The sequence below is a fragment of the Metopolophium dirhodum genome, chromosome 1 (genome assembly GCF_019925205.1).
Source record: "Metopolophium dirhodum isolate CAU chromosome 1, ASM1992520v1, whole genome shotgun sequence".
NCBI classification, from domain to species: Eukaryota; Metazoa; Arthropoda; class Insecta; order Hemiptera; family Aphididae; genus Metopolophium; species Metopolophium dirhodum.
The window spans coordinates 126,343,963-126,362,603 of record NC_083560.1 but is presented as its reverse complement, the minus strand read 5'-3'; the positions used below and the strand labels follow the sequence as shown (position 1 = coordinate 126,362,603).

Genomic DNA, 18,641 nt, shown 5'->3' with positions numbered 1-18,641 from the left:
TTGTTAAATTAAATCACCTGAATTCATTTCTTTTGTTAGTTAATTCTTTGTTATATTATTTTGTAATTGGAATATTTACCTATAAGTGATAATCAAAAATAATTAAATACCACAAAACAAAACATAACGATTAACAAAATATTTTATATATCATTAAACAAAACATAACGCAAAACGTAATTTATAGAATATCATTAAACGAAAAATAACGCAAAACGTAATTTATAGAATATCATTGACCAAAAAATAACGCAGAACGAAATATTTTAAAATCTATTTATTTAAAAAGTCTATTTATTTCATGCAAAAAATCTAAGAATTGATTATATTATATATCCAGGAATAATACTACCTGCATTAGTTATTATTTTTAATTTTAATAGGTATTAACACTATTTTAAATAACAATAAACGAAAATCTTGGATAACATTTTAATTCTGAATAAAGATAAAGGCAAAAATTGTGTAACGTTTTAATTGTAAATAACATAAAACGGAATTTTTTTTCAAATGCAAGCCCTGATTGTATGTATTAATTAAATAATCACAGTTTCATATTTAAAATTTCATTGTTTTTGTCGTAATCTTAAATGCTATAGATAAAAAAAAGTCATAGGTAGTATACTAGTATATGATCACCTAAGAGAAGGGTTTTGCCAGGTTTATGACTTGAACAGTCATAAGTCAAGAATATTGTTATCGCATTAAAAGATAGTATCATGTGCTCGTGTGCGGTTTATTGGTTGGCCGGTAGGTGCGCACCTAGAGACCCCTTCTCAGCTATGAAAAAACTGTCCATTTCCGCCGCCGCCGCCGCCGTGGTGCCTTAAAAGGAAAAGTGAACGACTCTTGACCATTAGCATGTGTACCTACAACATCATGGCGTCTATAACCAATATCATAATTTTGATCACCGCAATCATTGTAATAAGCGGGGATGCACTCTACGTCTTGAGTAACGATACGGACCAACCCAACAGTGAGTTAATAATTAAATCTATCTTCCTTAATTATTATTATTTTTATTTCATTATTAGTAAGCACTTTATTGATAATAATTTATTAATACTATTATGGGTATTTTTTTATATCATTAATGAAACACATAATTGCAAATTAAAAATTTTTTTGGATTTGGACTTTTTGTTCATTTTATATTTTTATTTATTTTGCTTTATATATCTTGGTTGTAGGATCGTGTATTTATTTAACAATGTCTAATTTGTTTTTGTTATTTATTTATAATCCATACCATCATAATTTCAGCTCGGGTTTCCGATACGTCGTCCTACGTGAAGCGGGATCCTCCTTACATGAGAAGATGTGATGGCATTATTGGCATTTTTGGCTGTGTTACAACCGATAGAAGTCTTGTTTATCCGATAAACCATGACTATTATGACGTGATGCGACCAAAGGACCCAAGTTCTCCCAACACAGGGTACGTCATCAGCAAGCATGGAAGACTGAGGTAAATGCATCCTAATTTTTACGTGTTGTTATGGGACCGACGATAGCCATTTATCCCCCTAATCTACTCTATAATATTATCAATTATTAATAAGAATACATAAGCCCCGTTCACACGATCAAATAATTTGTCAAATATTTGATGTACGTCAAACTTCAAATATTTTAGAACCTAGAAATGGTATGGACAAATTGTTTGATCGTGTGAACGGGGTTATATAACTAACTACAGGGTGCTTTACGTTATCACATGATCATAAGGATAATCATTATATCGTAATACATTATATGAATATTGAATTAATCATAATATTATATGTACCTAAATCAATTTTCAGGGGGTTTTAATAAATTGTGTGTTAATGTTAATGTCAAAAGCTTGGTTTATTGTAACAGGAAAGTCAATAATACGTTAATTTTTTAATCGATTAATTTGTTTTACTTTGTCAATACAACTAGTTTTATCAGTTGGTATTATAGCAGCAGTACCTGTAATAATAAATTAACATTTAAAATAAATTAAATAATATTAATTTTTGTGTAATCTCAGAAGCAACATTAAAAACAGTAGCATTAGAATTTTCCATTGTAAATAGTGCATAGATACTATTAGCCACTTCGTATAGTTCGTACGCTACTTCATATAAATATTTACATTTTCTATTTAATGTAGTATTTTCATGTTAATCTATGTAAAATAAATAATATTCATTCTAAATTAAAAAATACTTATGAATATTATTTTTATTCGGATTTTAATTTTTCTGTTCTTGAAAATGTGTAAATAACCAACGACAATCATCTTACTGAGTATTGATACTTAGACATTGATTATAAATAGTTTCTTTATTAAAAGTAGTATTCTTATTTATTACAACAATCTTAAGTATTACATATTATTTATTTTAGCTTAATTGTATTGTATTTTCTCCAAAATATAGCATATACATTAAAATAGACGAGTAGGTACGTAATTTTAAAACTATTCATCCACACAAAAATAATTTACTTATAATATTAACATTGAGATACACAGTTCAAATCGGTTAATTTGAAAAAAAATTGCGTCTTTTGTATAGATTGCCGTACATTTGCATAAGAGTAGCGATGGTTGTTGCGGAATTTATATTTAGGGATATCGGTAGCGCACAGCAGCAGAATATTTTATTTAAAGTGGTGACCACTGAAAAAAACATTGATTGCTTTTCTGTTTCCATTAATACAAATATTTTTTTTTACATGAAAAGGGAACGACGACAAGCTGTAGTTAAGACTAAAGGTTCAGATGATGGACCTATCGTGGTCATGTCACTCCTCGCCAGACCCAATTCTCCGCTAAGATCTATGATAAGAAACAGAAATCCCCGATCGTCCTCAATACCAGAGACATCTTCCAATAAAAACACTAACGTGGTGGTACGCCAGACGCCTGTCAGTAGTCGACCACCAAAGGTTGAGCCCATTGGTAAAAATCTTATTTTGACGTTCTTGACTACTCTTTATTCGCCGTACGCTTTGATTTATTAACCAAGATTTTGATCAAAGTGGGGAAATGAATTATTCTTGAAATTAATAATACAAATATAAGATTATTATAAATAAATTGGGTATTTTTATTATTACCTATTCCTTATATAAATAAAATAACACATTTTTTTATACATTTTTTTATTATACAAAAGCTAAGTAGTAAATCCTCTTATAATACATTATAAAATATAAAATTTCATAATTATAATTAAAATCCTACGTACGCCACTGCAGCTTAAAACAGTTTTATGGTAATAATATCAACATTGGTAACTTGTATATGAACAATTATTATTAAATAAATTATTTGGTTAAGATGTAATATTTTTATAATCTTACTGGTATACCTACCATAAAAAATTAAATTTCTGGTAATTCATTTTATGGTGATAATATCTATACAGTGGAACCTCTCTTGATGGACACCTCCCAATAGCGAGTGTTTTTTTTGGGGGGGACATTTTCACTACCTACTTTTTAATGGGTAAACCTCCGAAAAGCGGACACTATTTATTTATTTAGAGTCTTTCTTCATACAATACCAAATTAAATTTATATTTTATATTATATTTTTCAATTTTTGTAACAACATTACATGTAATTTAATTTATCATAGCGCAAATATTTTCATTTTACACATTATCCTTTATAAATTTCAAAAATGTACCCCCCTCTGAATAACGGACACCTCTAAATAACGGACAAAAATTCAGCGACCAACGATGTTCAGTGGTTTCACTGATATAGATAGACATTATTATTATTACTATTTTTTTTCAATATCTAATAAATTTTCCAAATTCTATAAAAAAAAAAATATAGTAAATACCTCTGTTCGTGCATATTACACAACATACATATATATTGAGTACAATAAAACTTAAAAAAAAATTTTTATGATTAATAAATATTTACCTGTTATTTATTTTTCATTTTTAAATATTTTATCAATTTTTAATAATAACTAGGTACGTTAACTATTAATTGGCGTTTTACGATAGACAAATATTTAATTCGTATTAACGACTTTTGTTAATTTTATAAGTATTGGAAATTATATAATTAATAATATAGTGGCTTATTTATAATCAACAGTAACCATATATTTATATTCTTTCAAATGAATAAATCAAATAAAAAAATGTTGGTAAGTGGATGTCACTCTGCTGTACAGTAGGTTATAAGTTGGTCACATTTTCAATCCTTAGCTATAAAATTTGAACATTATATAAATTTTTAACTACAAAATAATTATTAAATTTAAAATTTGATACATTTTGTAAAAATTTGAACTTGAAATCCTTAAAAAAAAATTGTGCATATGTATTTTTAATATTTTTCAACTGCTATTGTAAAAATATATCAAGAGCCTGGCATTAAATTTTCACGCTTTTTTACCCAATAAATAAAATGTTATTGATATTTATAGGAAAAAAAAACAAAAAAAATTGAAAACTGATAATGTCCATAAGCAGCTCAAAAAAAGTTAAAATATTTTTAAAATTTTATGGTGTATAGCAAATGAAAATATAAACATTCAGTACAATTTTCATGTATCTACAGTTATTCGTTTTTGAATAACAATAAAATAATAAAATAAAAAACCGGTACATGAGAAATCAAGTGAATGTCCAATATTGTGAAAATATGAATTTCAAACGCTCGAAATAATTGAATTTGACTTTCTTATAAGGAATCTTGTATTACATTTTAAAATCTTAGATTTAAAAAGAAAAATTTTTATGAATTCTCAACTCAAAATAATTTGGTAAATTTCGTGATTTACCCATATTTTGTCAATTTTTGAACTTTAAATGCTTATAAAAAAAAAACTGTGACTAAGGATTTTTAATATTTTTCAAATGTCATTGTAACAATATATATGGAGACTTCTATTAAATTTTCAAGCTTTTCACGGTGCTTTTGAAAATTATTAGGAATTTTAAATTTTGACCTCCTGATTGGTGCAACTAGATTCACTTTCCCATCAAACGAGATCGACAGAAAATCAAAGCAGTTTTACTGCCCCAAACCGTGACAGACACAAAAAAAAAATAGGAAAAAAACACACATCATTGTAAAATTATATGTCATCGCTCCGCTCAGAATTTAAAATCTCAGAAGTCGTGTACAGCATAATTTACAAAACGAATACAATAAATATCAATCATTAACAAAAACAATATAAAATATAGTTCACGTTGCGAACTGTAACAATTCTCGATCGGAACAAGTAGTGAAAAGGCGCAGTTTTAACACATTGTTATTTTCACAAATGGATACCTACGTCGTGTAATGGAATCTATTCAAGTCTACCTTCTATGATCTCATTGATCTCTAAAAATGTTAGCCTGTGCTTCACTTTTTTTCAAATTATTTAATACATGAACATAATAAAAAAAAGGTGGGTAAGTGGATGTCACTCTGATGTACAGTAGGTTACAAGTGGGTCACTGTAATGGATAGTGTTAAATTTTAATTAAATTATATAATATTATTGTATAAGAAAAACGATTCTGAGCGAAAACGGTCAGTCAGCCTATGATATTACTAAGTATATTTGTCCGTAAACAGCTCAAAAAGAGACAAAATATTTTCAAAATTTTATGGTGTATGGAAAATGAAAATATAAACTAACGTTCAGTGAATTTTTCATATATTTACAATTAAATGTTTTTGAATAACAATAAAATAAAAAACCACTACATGAGAAATATTAAATATTACAATATCCAATATTGCAAAAATATGAACTTAAAACGCTCTTTAAATTTAATTTGATTTGTTTGTAGATATTTTTTTTTTTTAATAAACTTATGAATAATCTTGTATTACATTTTCAAACATTAGATTTAAAAAGAAAAATTTTTGTGAATTCTCAACTCAATATAAATTTGCTAATTTTCGTGATTTTCCGTATTTTGTCAAGATTTGAACTTTAAATGCTTATTAAAAAAAACTGTGACTAAGGGTTTTTAATATTTTTCAAATGTCATTGTAACAATATAGTAGGAGCCTTGTACTCAATTTTCAAACTTTTTTACCCAACAAATAAAGTTTTATTGACATCCATAGAAAAGAAAACTAATAAAACTGGAAACTGAAAATGTTCCTAAGTAGTTCAAAACAAATCAAAATATTTGGAAAATGTTATGGTGTATAGAAAATGCTAATATAAGCATTCAGTGAAAATTTTATGTACCTACGGCCTAGGCGCAATTTGGACAGTTGATTTGGGGGAGGGGGCTAAATTTATAAAATCAATATAGATCCACATAATTTTTTTATTAGGTGGATTTAAGAATGAATATATTTAGAAACTAAGGGGGGCTTAAATAAAACTAGGAGGGACTAAGCCCCCCTAGACCGGGTGAATGTATGAGGAGCCTTGTATTAATATTTCAAATTTTAGATATAAAAACAAAATAGTTTATGAATTTCTAACAGATTTTACCAAAATTCTAAGTTCAGGCTAATTTTAACTAACAAAAACCTATGAGAATTCTTGTGTTTATGTTTTTTAAGTGTGTAAAAGTAACAGTAATTTCAAAAAAAATTTTTAAATAGATATTTTCATATGTCTTTAAATAGCCCAAAATGAGTCAAATATTAATAACTGAGTGCAATAACTGATAATGTTGATAAACAAATTAAATAAGGGGAAATATCAAATTTGTGGTAGTGACGAATCGTGATCGTTATTTATCGACCACCTCGTTATCATGGTCGAAATAATGTAAACCAGAGTGCCACAGTTTTAAATCGGTTTAGAACAGCGAATTTCTTAAAACCACGCAGTTTTATTTTTAAGGGGAAATCTACAACGGTTTGCGCTGACGAATATCTTGATACACAGATGGCGTCGAATGTACGTGAACCTGTTCGGCAAAACAGTGGTGCTCATTGATAAAACACTATCACTTTATTAATCCATACCACTATTTGATCATGGGGTGGTTTGTGGTGGTTTGTGGTGGTAAGTGCAGGGTTGTAAACAGTATCCAAAACTAACCTAACTAACATCATTTGCCTATGCAACTGCCATAGAGCATATATCATGATCAATTATTTTATTCTTTTGGTCATTATAATATTGTACTTGAAGTTATAATATTTATTTATTTAGTTAAATTAACCAATACATTTATATTAAATATTATAAACGTGTTGTAATATAGCAATACTCATATTACATCAATTATTTGTATTTGCTTGGTTGTAAAAAAAAAACTTTTTGACATGGCTTCAGCAGATCCAAATGATCTTTCCAAAATGTGGAAACTTTCACTGTATGAATTGCATAGATCTCCTCAGGAACCTATTACAGACAACACCGAAATTGCAGTATCACCACGAAGTATACATAATGAACTAATGTGTCCAATATGTTTGGATGTTTTGAAAAAAACAATGACTACTAAAGAATGTCTCCATAGGTAATAAATTATAATACATATTATTATATTTTAATTAACAAAATAATAAATTTTTTTAGATTCTGCTCAAACTGCATTGTGACTGCTCTTCGTTCAGGTAATAAAGAATGTCCTACTTGTCGTAAGAAACTAGTATCCAAACGATCCCTACGTGCTGATCCAAATTTTGATCTTATTATATCTAAGATATATCCTAATCTTGATGAATACGAAGCACACCAAACTAGAGTATTGGAAAACTTAAATAAGAGTCACAATCAGGCCAATTTAGTTCAGTCAATGAACGAAGGTATTAGATTACAAAATCAAAATCGACAACAACGAACCAAAAAGAACAAAAGTGAAGAGCTAAATGAAAGTAACTCATCAACTGCTTCAAAACCTTCAAATAGTTCAAGTCAAGATAATGTAATGAGAACAATGGTACAAACAAAAGTGGCAAAAAAGATGAAGTCTGTTATGATCTCAGAAAAAGAAGGATCCGCTTTAACTGTTGACACCTTGGATACAACAGAATGTGATAGCACATCAAAAAGTGTGCCAGTAGATGAAATAGAACTAGTATTAAAACCTCATCCTGCAGTAATGGTCGGTGATAATCCATTTGTCGGAGTTTTGAAAGAAAATTCTGTACGTTATATAAAAACAACAGCTAACGCAACTGGTAAGCCTTTTGAATTAATATACTATTATCACAAATAAATAGTACAGAATGAAATGACCTTTAAAATTCTATATAAAATTATTTTGTTTTTGTTCAGATGTTTTTCATACTTTTTTTTTTTAAGTATAACCCAATTATTGAGAAATATTTTTGCAATGAATAACTAAATAATTATAATAAGAAGAATATCATTTTAGAGTCTTAAGTATAATCAAGTGCTACATAATATATAGTTTAAAGTGTAAATCTACTTATCATTGTTCACCAATTAACTCTTTTTTTATGTACCTATGGTACAGGACAAGCCCAATAAATAAAATAATATAAATAGCATTTTAATAGCATAACTGTATATTATTCATAACTACATAAATGCTTTTTGGTTTGAACTTTAAATTAGTGATGGGCATAATCTAGAGATTTTGATAATTAAAATAATAATCAAGTGATTATTCCGAGTGATATCTTGTTTAATTTAAAAATAACCAATTCCTGATCTCAGAATATGATCAAATGAAAAAATATTTGAATAATGTTCATGGAATGAGGAAATACTATTTTTAATTTTAACTATCATAATTGAATTAGTAAATTAAATAATTTTATTTATTAATAACATTATAATTAAATTAATTTAAAAAACTTGTTTCAACCGATTGTCTTGATAACTAATTTGATAATTTATTCGCATCACTATCGAGTGATCTCTCGACTATGGCGTATGTTGATTATTATTATTTCATTGAAAATGTTTAGCAATTATTTCGAGTAACATCTCAATTATGATAATGTCTTGATTACTAATCATTTAATTATTAAAATCATTCGATTATGCCCATGACTATTTTAAATGGACACAATCAAATCTTGGATTATATAACCAAAAATTGTAAGTGTAATAAAGTAGCCCAAGTCAATTTTTCAAAACGATCATTACATATACATGATTTTTTTCTAGTTGATCATTTGAATAAGTACTTAGCTATGAGATTGGCAATAGACTTTGGCTCAGATCTTCCGGAACGAGCTCTCAGTTTTATGATTTATGTTGCACCCACTGCAGATCAACTTGTTCCTCTCAAAGGCAATCAAACACTTCGAAATGTACAGGATAAGTTTTGGAAAGTAAACAACCCGCTGGAAATGTTTTACTCTTTTGCATAAATTATTTATTTATTATTGGTTTCTTTAGTTTCTTATAACTAGTTTTAAGCATGGAGATTTATAAAATTATTAAAAAATAAATATAAACATATATTTAGCCATGGTTTTAAGTAAATAAAACATTTTTATTTAAAAACAATTAATTAATAATTTTAAAGAAAAATATTACTACTTTTTTATAACATAAATGTAAGCTTTGATTCCATTTTATTGTTTGTATACCTAAGGATTTTTTTTTTTATCAACCATTAGTATATATTTTTAATTTACAGTGAATATTTATATGATTATTACTCACTAGATTTTTTGTATTAAGGTTTAACAATTAATTAAGAAAAGTAAAGTATAATATTATGAGTTCAATTAATTATTAAAAAAATAAGTACAGTAATCGACAATATTATATAACTTTATAGGTAGTAATATTTTATACTTATTGATTTGAAATGAACCAATTGCTATTTTTTTAAATTGTACTGATTTACACAAATACAATATATATGTTATATTTGATTAAATTAATAAGCTATAGGTTTAGTAAACTAATAGTTGATGTAACTTTAAAATGCATTTTAGTTTCTTATAACTAGTTTTAAGTACATAAAATATTTTTTTATTTTTTATTTTTAAGAAATATCAATTAAATATTAACAATTAATAATACCTTACATAATGCAATTTACTTGGTAATTACATCACTCTTTTCAATAAGTTCAATATAGTTTAGTCATGTAGTTTTTGGTATAAATATAAACATTATTAACAAATCATTAATTTAGTAATTCAAAAAATGTGTTTCTATTTTTTGTATCATAAATAAATATACTTTGATTTATTTTTTTATTGTTTGTATACCTTGGTAATTTTTTTTATTAAATATTAACACTTAAAAATATTACATTTTAATTAGTGAACTGATTTACAAAAAAATATGTTATGTATACACCATTTATTTGATTAAATCAATAAGCTATATATTTAGTGAACAAATTGTTGAAGCATTCAACATTTAATGTCCAATAACAAAAAAAATTTAGCATTAATGTATTCAATTGTATGTAATTAACATATACATTTCTTAAATATATCTATTGAATCCTAAGTCTGTATTTTATGGAGAGTTACGATAGGGTGGGTAGTGGACCTAATCCATTAGCACCAACAATATTATATGTATACTGTATAGTAGTAGCCATTACCATGCAATCATTAAATTTAAAATATGAACTTTTAACTCCTAGCATTAAAAAATATAATAAAATAGGTATACTAGTATTAGGAATAGCCTGTCATAATTAATCTTTTCAAAAATTACAATGACTTATTGTCATCTATAATAAAGAATACTATTCTATATTATTCTTTATTATGTTTAACAATAATCAGATAAAATGTACAGTTTCAGGATATAGGATTTTAATTTGTTAAACCTATTGTGAAATTAATGTGTAATATTATAAAACTATAGTAAAAGTCTACATTCAATATTAAAATGGGCATGTTAATCAAACTGAATCAAATGATTCAGAGGATTTGGTTGATTACATTTCAAAAGGTACAAAATACATTATCAAGTATATGCATTTAATTATTGCTGTGTTCATTAATATAAAATATATATAATACAATCATCAATATTTACTTAACTACTAAAATATATTTGCGCTAATGACATTAATTATTTAATAACACATTTGGTTATTTTTCTTGTAAATTATAATAGCTTTTGAAACTGACTGTAGTTCCCTTTAATTTATTAAGTTGTACATACCAAGCCCATGAAACAAACTATGGCCATAGGATATTATTCCGTGGCAGTGGTTCTTTAAGTTTTGGTATAGGTAGTACTATTTCCTCAATCTTACATTTTAACTTACCAGACCGCACGCGTATCTATTCATAATATGTAAAAAGGTTTTACTTGCCTTATGTCTGGCTTAAGACTTGTAAATATGATTTGCCGTATACATTCTGACCATCGGTTTACATTGTTTTTTTAAGTGTACATTATGTCAGATGTATACAGCAAAATGTAAGGTGGAGAAAATAATAGTTTACTAAAACCTAAAGGATCTTCCCCTTAAGACATTCATAACTTAAAATTTCAAATTTTTTTTAAAAATATGTTATACTAGCTTATTCCGTACACCTCGATGCCCATTAAAAATGCCAAAACTATATGAATAATATGTTTTATTTTATAATATAACAGTTAAAATATTTTAAGTCATATTGTTACAACCTTATAGCAACCATTTTAAACCAATAGCAATCAATAATTATTATTTTAATAGTTTTAAAACCCGTGGCAACTATTTATAAACAAAAATTTCCATCGGATATCTCAAAATCCCCGTTTGAGCACTTCCCGGGGTTGGTCCTCTCCCTTTATGAATTAGCCTATCTTCTGCTCAGAAATTTAATCTAAATCGGTCCAGCCGTTTAGGAATGCATAAAGGACAGACAGGCAAAAATTCATTTATCTTAATACATATAATTCTACTGTACGTGTATATGTTACTAAACTCCTCCTAAACGGCTGGACCGATTTGAATGAAATTTGTTGTGTGTGCTTGGGTGAGTCCTTGAATGGTTTAAATTTACAATTGGACCCATTAAGCCCAACTCGGGGAAGTGCTCAAACAGGGATTTTGAGATTTACGATGGAAATTGTTGTTTATAAATGGTTGCTATTGATTATAGGAGAAATAATTAGTAGAAATTACTAATTAGTATTTATTTATTGTTGGTGGCCATAAGTTATCCAGACAAGAATGCATCAAATCTAATTTTCCCACATTGTCTACCAAGGTGGCTGAGTTGCACTTATAGCAAATGGATTGCCTCCTTGATATAATATGTTGTCACTAATTGTGCGCGATTATAATATTTTTATGTAATCAATAATTAATGAATTTCTGACCTGTCTATCTAACATTATAAAAGCTGATAAATCTTTGAACGACCGTACACTTATTATTGGAGATACAAACACTAATATAATTGGCACCGACAATATGGATAATGAATATCTTGATTTGTTATTGTCAAATAGTTTTCACTCTTTTATAAATATATGAGACTCCCTACTACCCACACTCACTCATGTATTGATCATGTATTCGTTAAATCTAATGACGATAATATACTAAACAATACTCAAGCAGGTGTATTACAAATACTAGCGTTTTTATACTTTATCAATTGTTTATTTTGAATTTTTTGTATCAAAATGTTGTTCTAATTTAAAATTTCTTATTTTCAATATTAAAAATAAAAATAAATTGTTATATTATTAGAGCAAGAGTCAATAAATTATATATAAAACAAAACTATTAGTTAAAACCAGTTATTTAATTTGTCAGGTCTTCCTGTTACACTTTGTATATAAATACTGTCATATATTTAATTAGACAAAATGTAGAATCTTCCACCGAAATAGAGAGGTAAGGAGAAAATAGTACTATACCAAAACCTAAAAAACTACAATCACAGAAGGAAATTTGATTCAGTTTGATTGACGCTCATTCTAATATAGAATTTAGAGTTTCAGTATATTAAACTGGCAAATAGTGTTAAACAATTTTTATTTGAAAAAAGATATGTATATTAAAATAAAAGTTAATAGCCAGTTTTAACTTTTAACTGGTTTCTATATTTTCAACATCTTAAAATCGTGAGACCCCCTCAGCCCTCAGAAAAAAATCTAAGACCTGAACCTAATTGGTACTGTTAAAGTTAACTGAAATTTGTAATAACCCTGAATTTTAAATTGAAAACGACTTGCTATTTATATATAGTTGAAGTATTTTAGACATAATCTGTATAATAGTAGCAGTAGGCCAATAATGATAAACCAGGACTTGTCTGAATGCGTTTATAATTTAAAAAGATATGTTTACGTTATACCTTGACATATTTCTTAAATTCTACTGTAAAAAATATACTATATATTTCTATTATAGTTTAATATGTTGTTAATGATTTAATTATAATATTATATATCCATATAGATTAACTGTTTTTCTATAATGTACATAAAAAAAAAAATAAAATAAGAATAATAGTAATTATTTTAATAGTTGGTTTTATTTTTTTAAATTACAAATCTGTAAATAACTGTAATGTAATTACCAATTATTAACATGTTAATTAAATTTTTAACAGAAAAAAATTAACAATAATATAATATATAATATAGTAAAACGATAAGATAAAAATATAACACTCAAAGTGTATTACTCTTGTCCCTTACATAATAGGTATAATATAACCAGTGGTGTCACAATCATATTTTTTCAGGGAAATTGTCCCAAACCATTTAAGGTGGGTGAGAATTTTGTTAGGATGTAAAAATATTTGTTGATATTTGTGTTCATTGTTAAATAAGGAACATGTTGGTTTAGCATTATACAATAGGTATATTTTATTGATTTACTCAAGGAGTCGGCACATAGGTAACAAAGCATCAAAACGCTGTATTGTTGTATGTAATAGGGGAACTTAAACTGGGATGATAATATTATATTTTATGTGTAGGGTATTTATTATTGGATGTTATAAGTCACTTTTGTAAAAAAAATATCAATATTTTTTTTTAAATAAAAAAAAATATATATAGGCAGATTTAATTGTATGTGTGGGTAGCTTTAATATTTTCCCTTATGGATAAAATGTTCATGACACCACTGAATATAACATTATGGAAACTCCAGCCTTACAAACATACATGGAAACATAGTTATTTGCATGGATATCATGCCATGACATTGTTATAATATAATCATCGAGATGGATAAGAATACTGAAACACGTACCTTCATATCAGCAATTTAAAAAAACAGTTCAAGTCATGACAATCAACGGTTGATATTTGATGCTATCCTCACCACTGTATGACAAGAATATTTTAACCGGCTGACCATTTTTGATGCCTTGTATGTACTTCAGTATTCTTATTTATCTCAATGAAAATAATATACAAATTGCAGGATTTGTTTTTATCGCCTATTAAGCTAATATTAATTTAAAAATAATAACATTGCATTTTGTAGTCTTATTAAATAACATAGAACTATAGTACCTATCAAAATAAAAATTGTTATTTATATATTCCAATGATTGTTCAACCTGAATTAGTATTGTGTACCAGCATCGAGAGCTATGGATAAGTTTAAATCAGAGTCATTATGCGCCAAATCTGATTCCATGTTTTCTAATATTTGTGTATTAAGGCATGCCTCTCGTAAATCAATCTATTCATTATAATATAAAAATAAATAAATAATTGAGATTTATTTTTATTTCCACATACCGTTTTGTCATGGTTTATCATCTTGCAAGCTCTTCCTATTATATAGACAAGATTGACAATTTTCAATATGGTTACACATGTTAATATAGACAATAGTAGAACTATGGAAACTAGTTGCCCATCAATAGACACACATCTAGTTAAAACCTTAATTATAACTACTCCAAGGGGAATCGGGATAAATCCCATTCGTCTTGCTACCGAATCAGAGTGATCAGTGAATGCCTATAAAACAAAATGGTTATTTTAAAATAAATTCAACAACTCTGCACACTATAAATAATCCCAAATGTTTACCTTTTTATTATAAGACTGTGCAGTGTCATAAGCAAAGCTCAATAAATAGTCACTGTACACTGACAAGTTGATTTCATTGAACCTAGTGATGAATGCATGTTTGGTCCAATCAATTATAATTTCCAATATCATAACATACACGCAATCAAGCATTAACTTCCAAAATGATTCTGAAACCATACAAAAAAATAAAACATTTAAAAAAAATCAACATAAAATAGACAGATACATGATCAAAGAAACAATAAAATCTAAATTAATTTTACAGACAAACACAATAGTTAAAATAAAAACAATATATAATAATAATACTTGATTTGGATTATCATACAGAACCAATTTAAATTTTATGGAAAGATAATTGTAGACATTGGCTTGGACATTTTCTTTGAATTTTTTTTCTTAAATTAAAGTTAGTTCTAGCCACAGTGAAATAAATACTAACCACTAGTCCATTGGTATTCTTTCATTGTTTGAACTACAACTATCAGTAATAATATGAACAGATGGAATCGTTCACGGACATCACTGCACAATAATTGGAATAAAGTTGTTTTATTAAACTTTTTAAACACGCTTCCATTAAGTTCTATAAACTAGAATCAATAAAAAAAACTATTTTCAGTTATAATATTGCACTCAGAATAAAATATGAAAAACACATTACGTTATTGGACATCATGATTGGTAGTAATGCCCCTTTCTTAGCATTAATGGCAATATTCAATGTGGTAGCTTGGCATAATACAAGTATGCTATGTAAAACTAATATTGTATGTCAAAGAGAATTTGAAATTGGTTTAAGGACTTTTATTGTATATTATTGTATTAAAATACTTGAAGTATTTTTGATATTCATTCAATATGTGACCTACCAAGTGAAAATCGGATTTAATATGTGGCTACCTGTAATACCAAGGTGTACTAAGACAAAACCTACACATAATGATAATAGTTATATCTGCTATGTGTGCTTGTTTATTTTTATAATTGTATTATATTATGATTACTAGATATTACCTACATATACGATCATTATATTTTATCCCATGTCTGTCTATAATATGAAAATAGTATAGAAGTTAATTTCCAAAAAAAATTGTAAAATATAAAATTCATGCACATATTGTATCTTTAATTAATGTAAATTTATTTTTATTTATCTATTTTAATTTAAATGATTTAATGATTCAAATAACTTACTACACAAATATTAAAATTTAATAAAATACTCTGTAGTATAACTAGAATCACAATGGCCATTTCTGCTGTAAGTTTTATTTAACTCGTCGTTGGTATCGCTATGCAGAGTCCCGCCATTGGTATTGAGTGAGCGCTGCGCTCACCTCGTTGTTTTTTCATCATTATTTATTATACAACGAATATAAAATATTGAAACCAACAACAAATTATTTATATTTTAATCTTTTACAAAAAATGTTCTTACAATTTTTCTTAATTATAAATTGTTCACCACTAAAAATTAATTTATAATTTTTTATACATAATATAATCAATATCATTCAACTTGGCCCTAGTGGTCTGGAATATTTTGCTGATTATTATACAGTACACATATGAATATTGTGTGCTCCTTAAAAATAGGTCTAACTGTCTGAGTTTACGAAATAGTATTAGGTCGATCTATTGAGTAAGTGCAATGCTCAATTTATGGATATTAACAACATTGCATATTGATATCTAATCGAGAATTATCTATAAAATTATTATATTTGCAAAAGTATATTTAAACATGTTTTGATTGAAGGTATAAAGAGTATCAGATGAATCAAGTAATACATAAATAAGTGGCTCACAAAATACTAACGAGGTGAGCGCCGCACTCACATCGCAACCACTGATGGGTTAATAATAATTTTAAAAAAAGCATATTTTTGTATAGTTTGTGATAATAATATTACTATACTTATTGTTGACAATTACCAGTATGTATCTAGTTGTTGGTTCAATATATAAAATAAACAAAATGTTAGTAGTTGAATTAAATGCGATTATTAAATTTGATAAATCAGTTTTAGAATTTTTATAAAAATATTAACTTTAACAACAAAAGAATGAAACTAATTTATGTTACTTCAGTGATACAAAAATGTACTTATGAAAAAAAAACCTATTGGTTATGGGTAAAACCTTGTTATTACCTAGTAGGTTACCATTTCAAGATCATGCGGTCTGGTAGATCATATATTGAACGATTACCATATTTTTTCAAAAGCATACAGACATAAGACACAGCAATAATAAAATGTGCTAAAACGCCAAAATGTGAACGCTGACTAGTCTTAGGTTCAGTAGCGGTCCAAAACAAAGCGTCTAAAATGTCTTGGCCAAATGATGAAAATAACCTGTCTCCAACCTTAAATTATAAAATATTATATTTATAAGTAAAATGCAGTAAACTTAAAGGTAAGTATTTGATAGTTACCTCTAACATGTTAAAAAATATATATAACTTAATAACCGACTGGCGTTTAATTACATGATATATCATTGACGTATCCCACGGTAATAACATCATCAAACATGTTATAAGTACAGCCATCTTTAGCAAGTCACAAATTTCTGCAGCAGATAAGTATTTTTTTTCATGATTGCCCCTAAAAGAAATTTACATAACATTTCAATTGATTATAAGTTATAACAGTTTTTAAAATACTCACTTTAATTTTGATAATGAACTACAAATTAATGATTTTAATGCGACTAATGCCCGTAATGGTAGGAATGTGTATACAAATAGAAATGAATCTACACACTAAAATTACAACACATGAAAGTTAAATCTATAGAGTACTTTGTAAGATAAGTTATATACAATGTTATACACTATTCTTAACTATAGTAAAATTTAAGTGAGGCTTACACACCTGACAAATGCCATACAACATGAGTCGTTCAACTTCTAAGGGTATTTTCATAAAATTGTAAACTTTTTCTCTCTTGTCTGAAAATTCTTTTCCGTCATTTTCTAGAGAATAGCCACGATTAAATTCTAAAAGAATAAAATCCCATAAAGAGCCTAAAAAAAAAAATTAAAAAAATGATTAGTCAAGAGTAAAAATGTCTACTTCTTCAAGATTAATGTACCTATTTAACATTATTAAATATTGTTGGATTATAAAATATATTCAATTATCTACAGATTACTGGCAGTAAACAATTTATAATAATATATTATATTTATCATATTATAGTTCTGGTATCTGAAATCTAGGATATATTTTTAACCAAATAAATAATTATTTATAACATTAATTTTGGATTTCTATACAATGTATTGTGAAACCAAGTTAAAAATTATGATTGATATAGATAATAACAGTTAATTTGACTGATTATTATGAACAATAGTTTAAGATACATTTACACCAGAAAAAGACGGAAAGAAAATAATTTAATTACGATCAAATTATTAGGTGACACGTACCTAAGCTGGCCGAGTTCCTAGTAGCAATTTCGACTTTGTCCATTTCGCGAAATATAATAAAAACTCGCAGTCTCTACGGATCAACGCGATCGTGCGACAAACATGCAACAAGTGATGAAGACAATTATTGACAAAAATATGGAGTTACTGGATACAAACAGAAGTAGCATAGTAAGTTGTAACTTGTAGCTACTATCTAATATCCATGACAAATTAAATAGGTATGTCAGCAACTCGTGATACGCATGTCTGTGACGTAAGCATTTCTCCAACAGGCTGAGCAGTGGAGTAGTGGTGGAGTCTTCGGCGGCGGCGGTG

At 27.0% G+C, this 18,641-nt stretch overlaps 3 protein-coding genes across 3 annotated transcripts; 2 read left to right on the top strand and 1 right to left on the bottom strand.

The window, feature by feature from the left end:
• Window positions 1-799: 799 nt before the first annotated feature.
• Window positions 800-3,051, top strand: LOC132935600 (uncharacterized). The gene is made up of 3 exons (XM_061002198.1): window positions 800-979; window positions 1,267-1,471; window positions 2,718-3,051. Exons 1-3 carry the CDS (start codon window positions 862-864, stop codon window positions 2,995-2,997), a joined length of 603 nt encoding a protein of 200 aa, XP_060858181.1. The 5' UTR covers window positions 800-861; the 3' UTR covers window positions 2,998-3,051.
• A 4,188-nt stretch (window positions 3,052-7,239) lies between these two features.
• Window positions 7,240-9,264, top strand: LOC132935599 (E3 ubiquitin-protein ligase RING2-like). The gene is made up of 3 exons (XM_061002197.1): window positions 7,240-7,436; window positions 7,496-8,100; window positions 9,059-9,264. The coding sequence occupies exons 1-3, from the start codon at window positions 7,240-7,242 to the stop codon at window positions 9,262-9,264; spliced, it is 1,008 nt and encodes a 335-aa protein (XP_060858180.1).
• Window positions 9,265-14,385: 5,121 nt separating this feature from the next.
• Window positions 14,386-18,366, bottom strand: LOC132937468 (protein TAPT1 homolog). The gene is made up of 10 exons (XM_061004298.1): window positions 18,324-18,366; window positions 17,764-17,915; window positions 17,557-17,651; window positions 17,322-17,493; window positions 17,117-17,252; window positions 15,543-15,640; window positions 15,321-15,471; window positions 14,876-15,045; window positions 14,579-14,803; window positions 14,386-14,519 (listed from the first exon to the last, which is right to left on the bottom strand). The coding sequence occupies exons 1-10, from the start codon at window positions 18,364-18,366 to the stop codon at window positions 14,400-14,402; spliced, it is 1,362 nt and encodes a 453-aa protein (XP_060860281.1). The 3' UTR covers window positions 14,386-14,399.
• Between the last annotated feature and the right edge of the window lie 275 nt (window positions 18,367-18,641).

What these genes read in the sequence shown, in the direction of transcription:
- LOC132935599 (XM_061002197.1), top strand. Translation starts at nt 7,240, where the DNA reads ATGGCTTCAGCAGATCCAAATGATCTTTCCAAAATGTGGAAACTTTCA. An exon ending in ACTAAAGAATGTCTCCATAG is followed by an intron (nt 7,437 to 7,495) that starts GTAATAAATTAT and finishes AAATTTTTTTAG; the next exon opens with ATTCTGCTCAAACTGCATTG. An exon ending in AACAACAGCTAACGCAACTG is followed by an intron (nt 8,101 to 9,058) that starts GTAAGCCTTTTG and finishes ATTTTTTTCTAG; the next exon opens with TTGATCATTTGAATAAGTAC.
- LOC132935600 (XM_061002198.1), top strand. Translation starts at nt 862, where the DNA reads ATGTGTACCTACAACATCATGGCGTCTATAACCAATATCATAATTTTG. An exon ending in CGATACGGACCAACCCAACA is followed by an intron (nt 980 to 1,266) that starts GTGAGTTAATAA and finishes TCATAATTTCAG; the next exon opens with CTCGGGTTTCCGATACGTCG. An exon ending in AGCAAGCATGGAAGACTGAG is followed by an intron (nt 1,472 to 2,717) that starts GTAAATGCATCC and finishes TTACATGAAAAG; the next exon opens with GGAACGACGACAAGCTGTAG.
- LOC132937468 (XM_061004298.1), bottom strand. Translation starts at nt 18,366, where the DNA reads ATGGACAAAGTCGAAATTGCTACTAGGAACTCGGCCAGCTTAG. An exon ending in TGTTGTATGGCATTTGTCAG is followed by an intron (nt 17,652 to 17,763) that starts GTGTGTAAGCCT and finishes TTGTAATTTTAG; the next exon opens with TGTGTAGATTCATTTCTATT. An exon ending in TATTTTTTAACATGTTAGAG is followed by an intron (nt 17,253 to 17,321) that starts GTAACTATCAAA and finishes TTATAATTTAAG; the next exon opens with GTTGGAGACAGGTTATTTTC.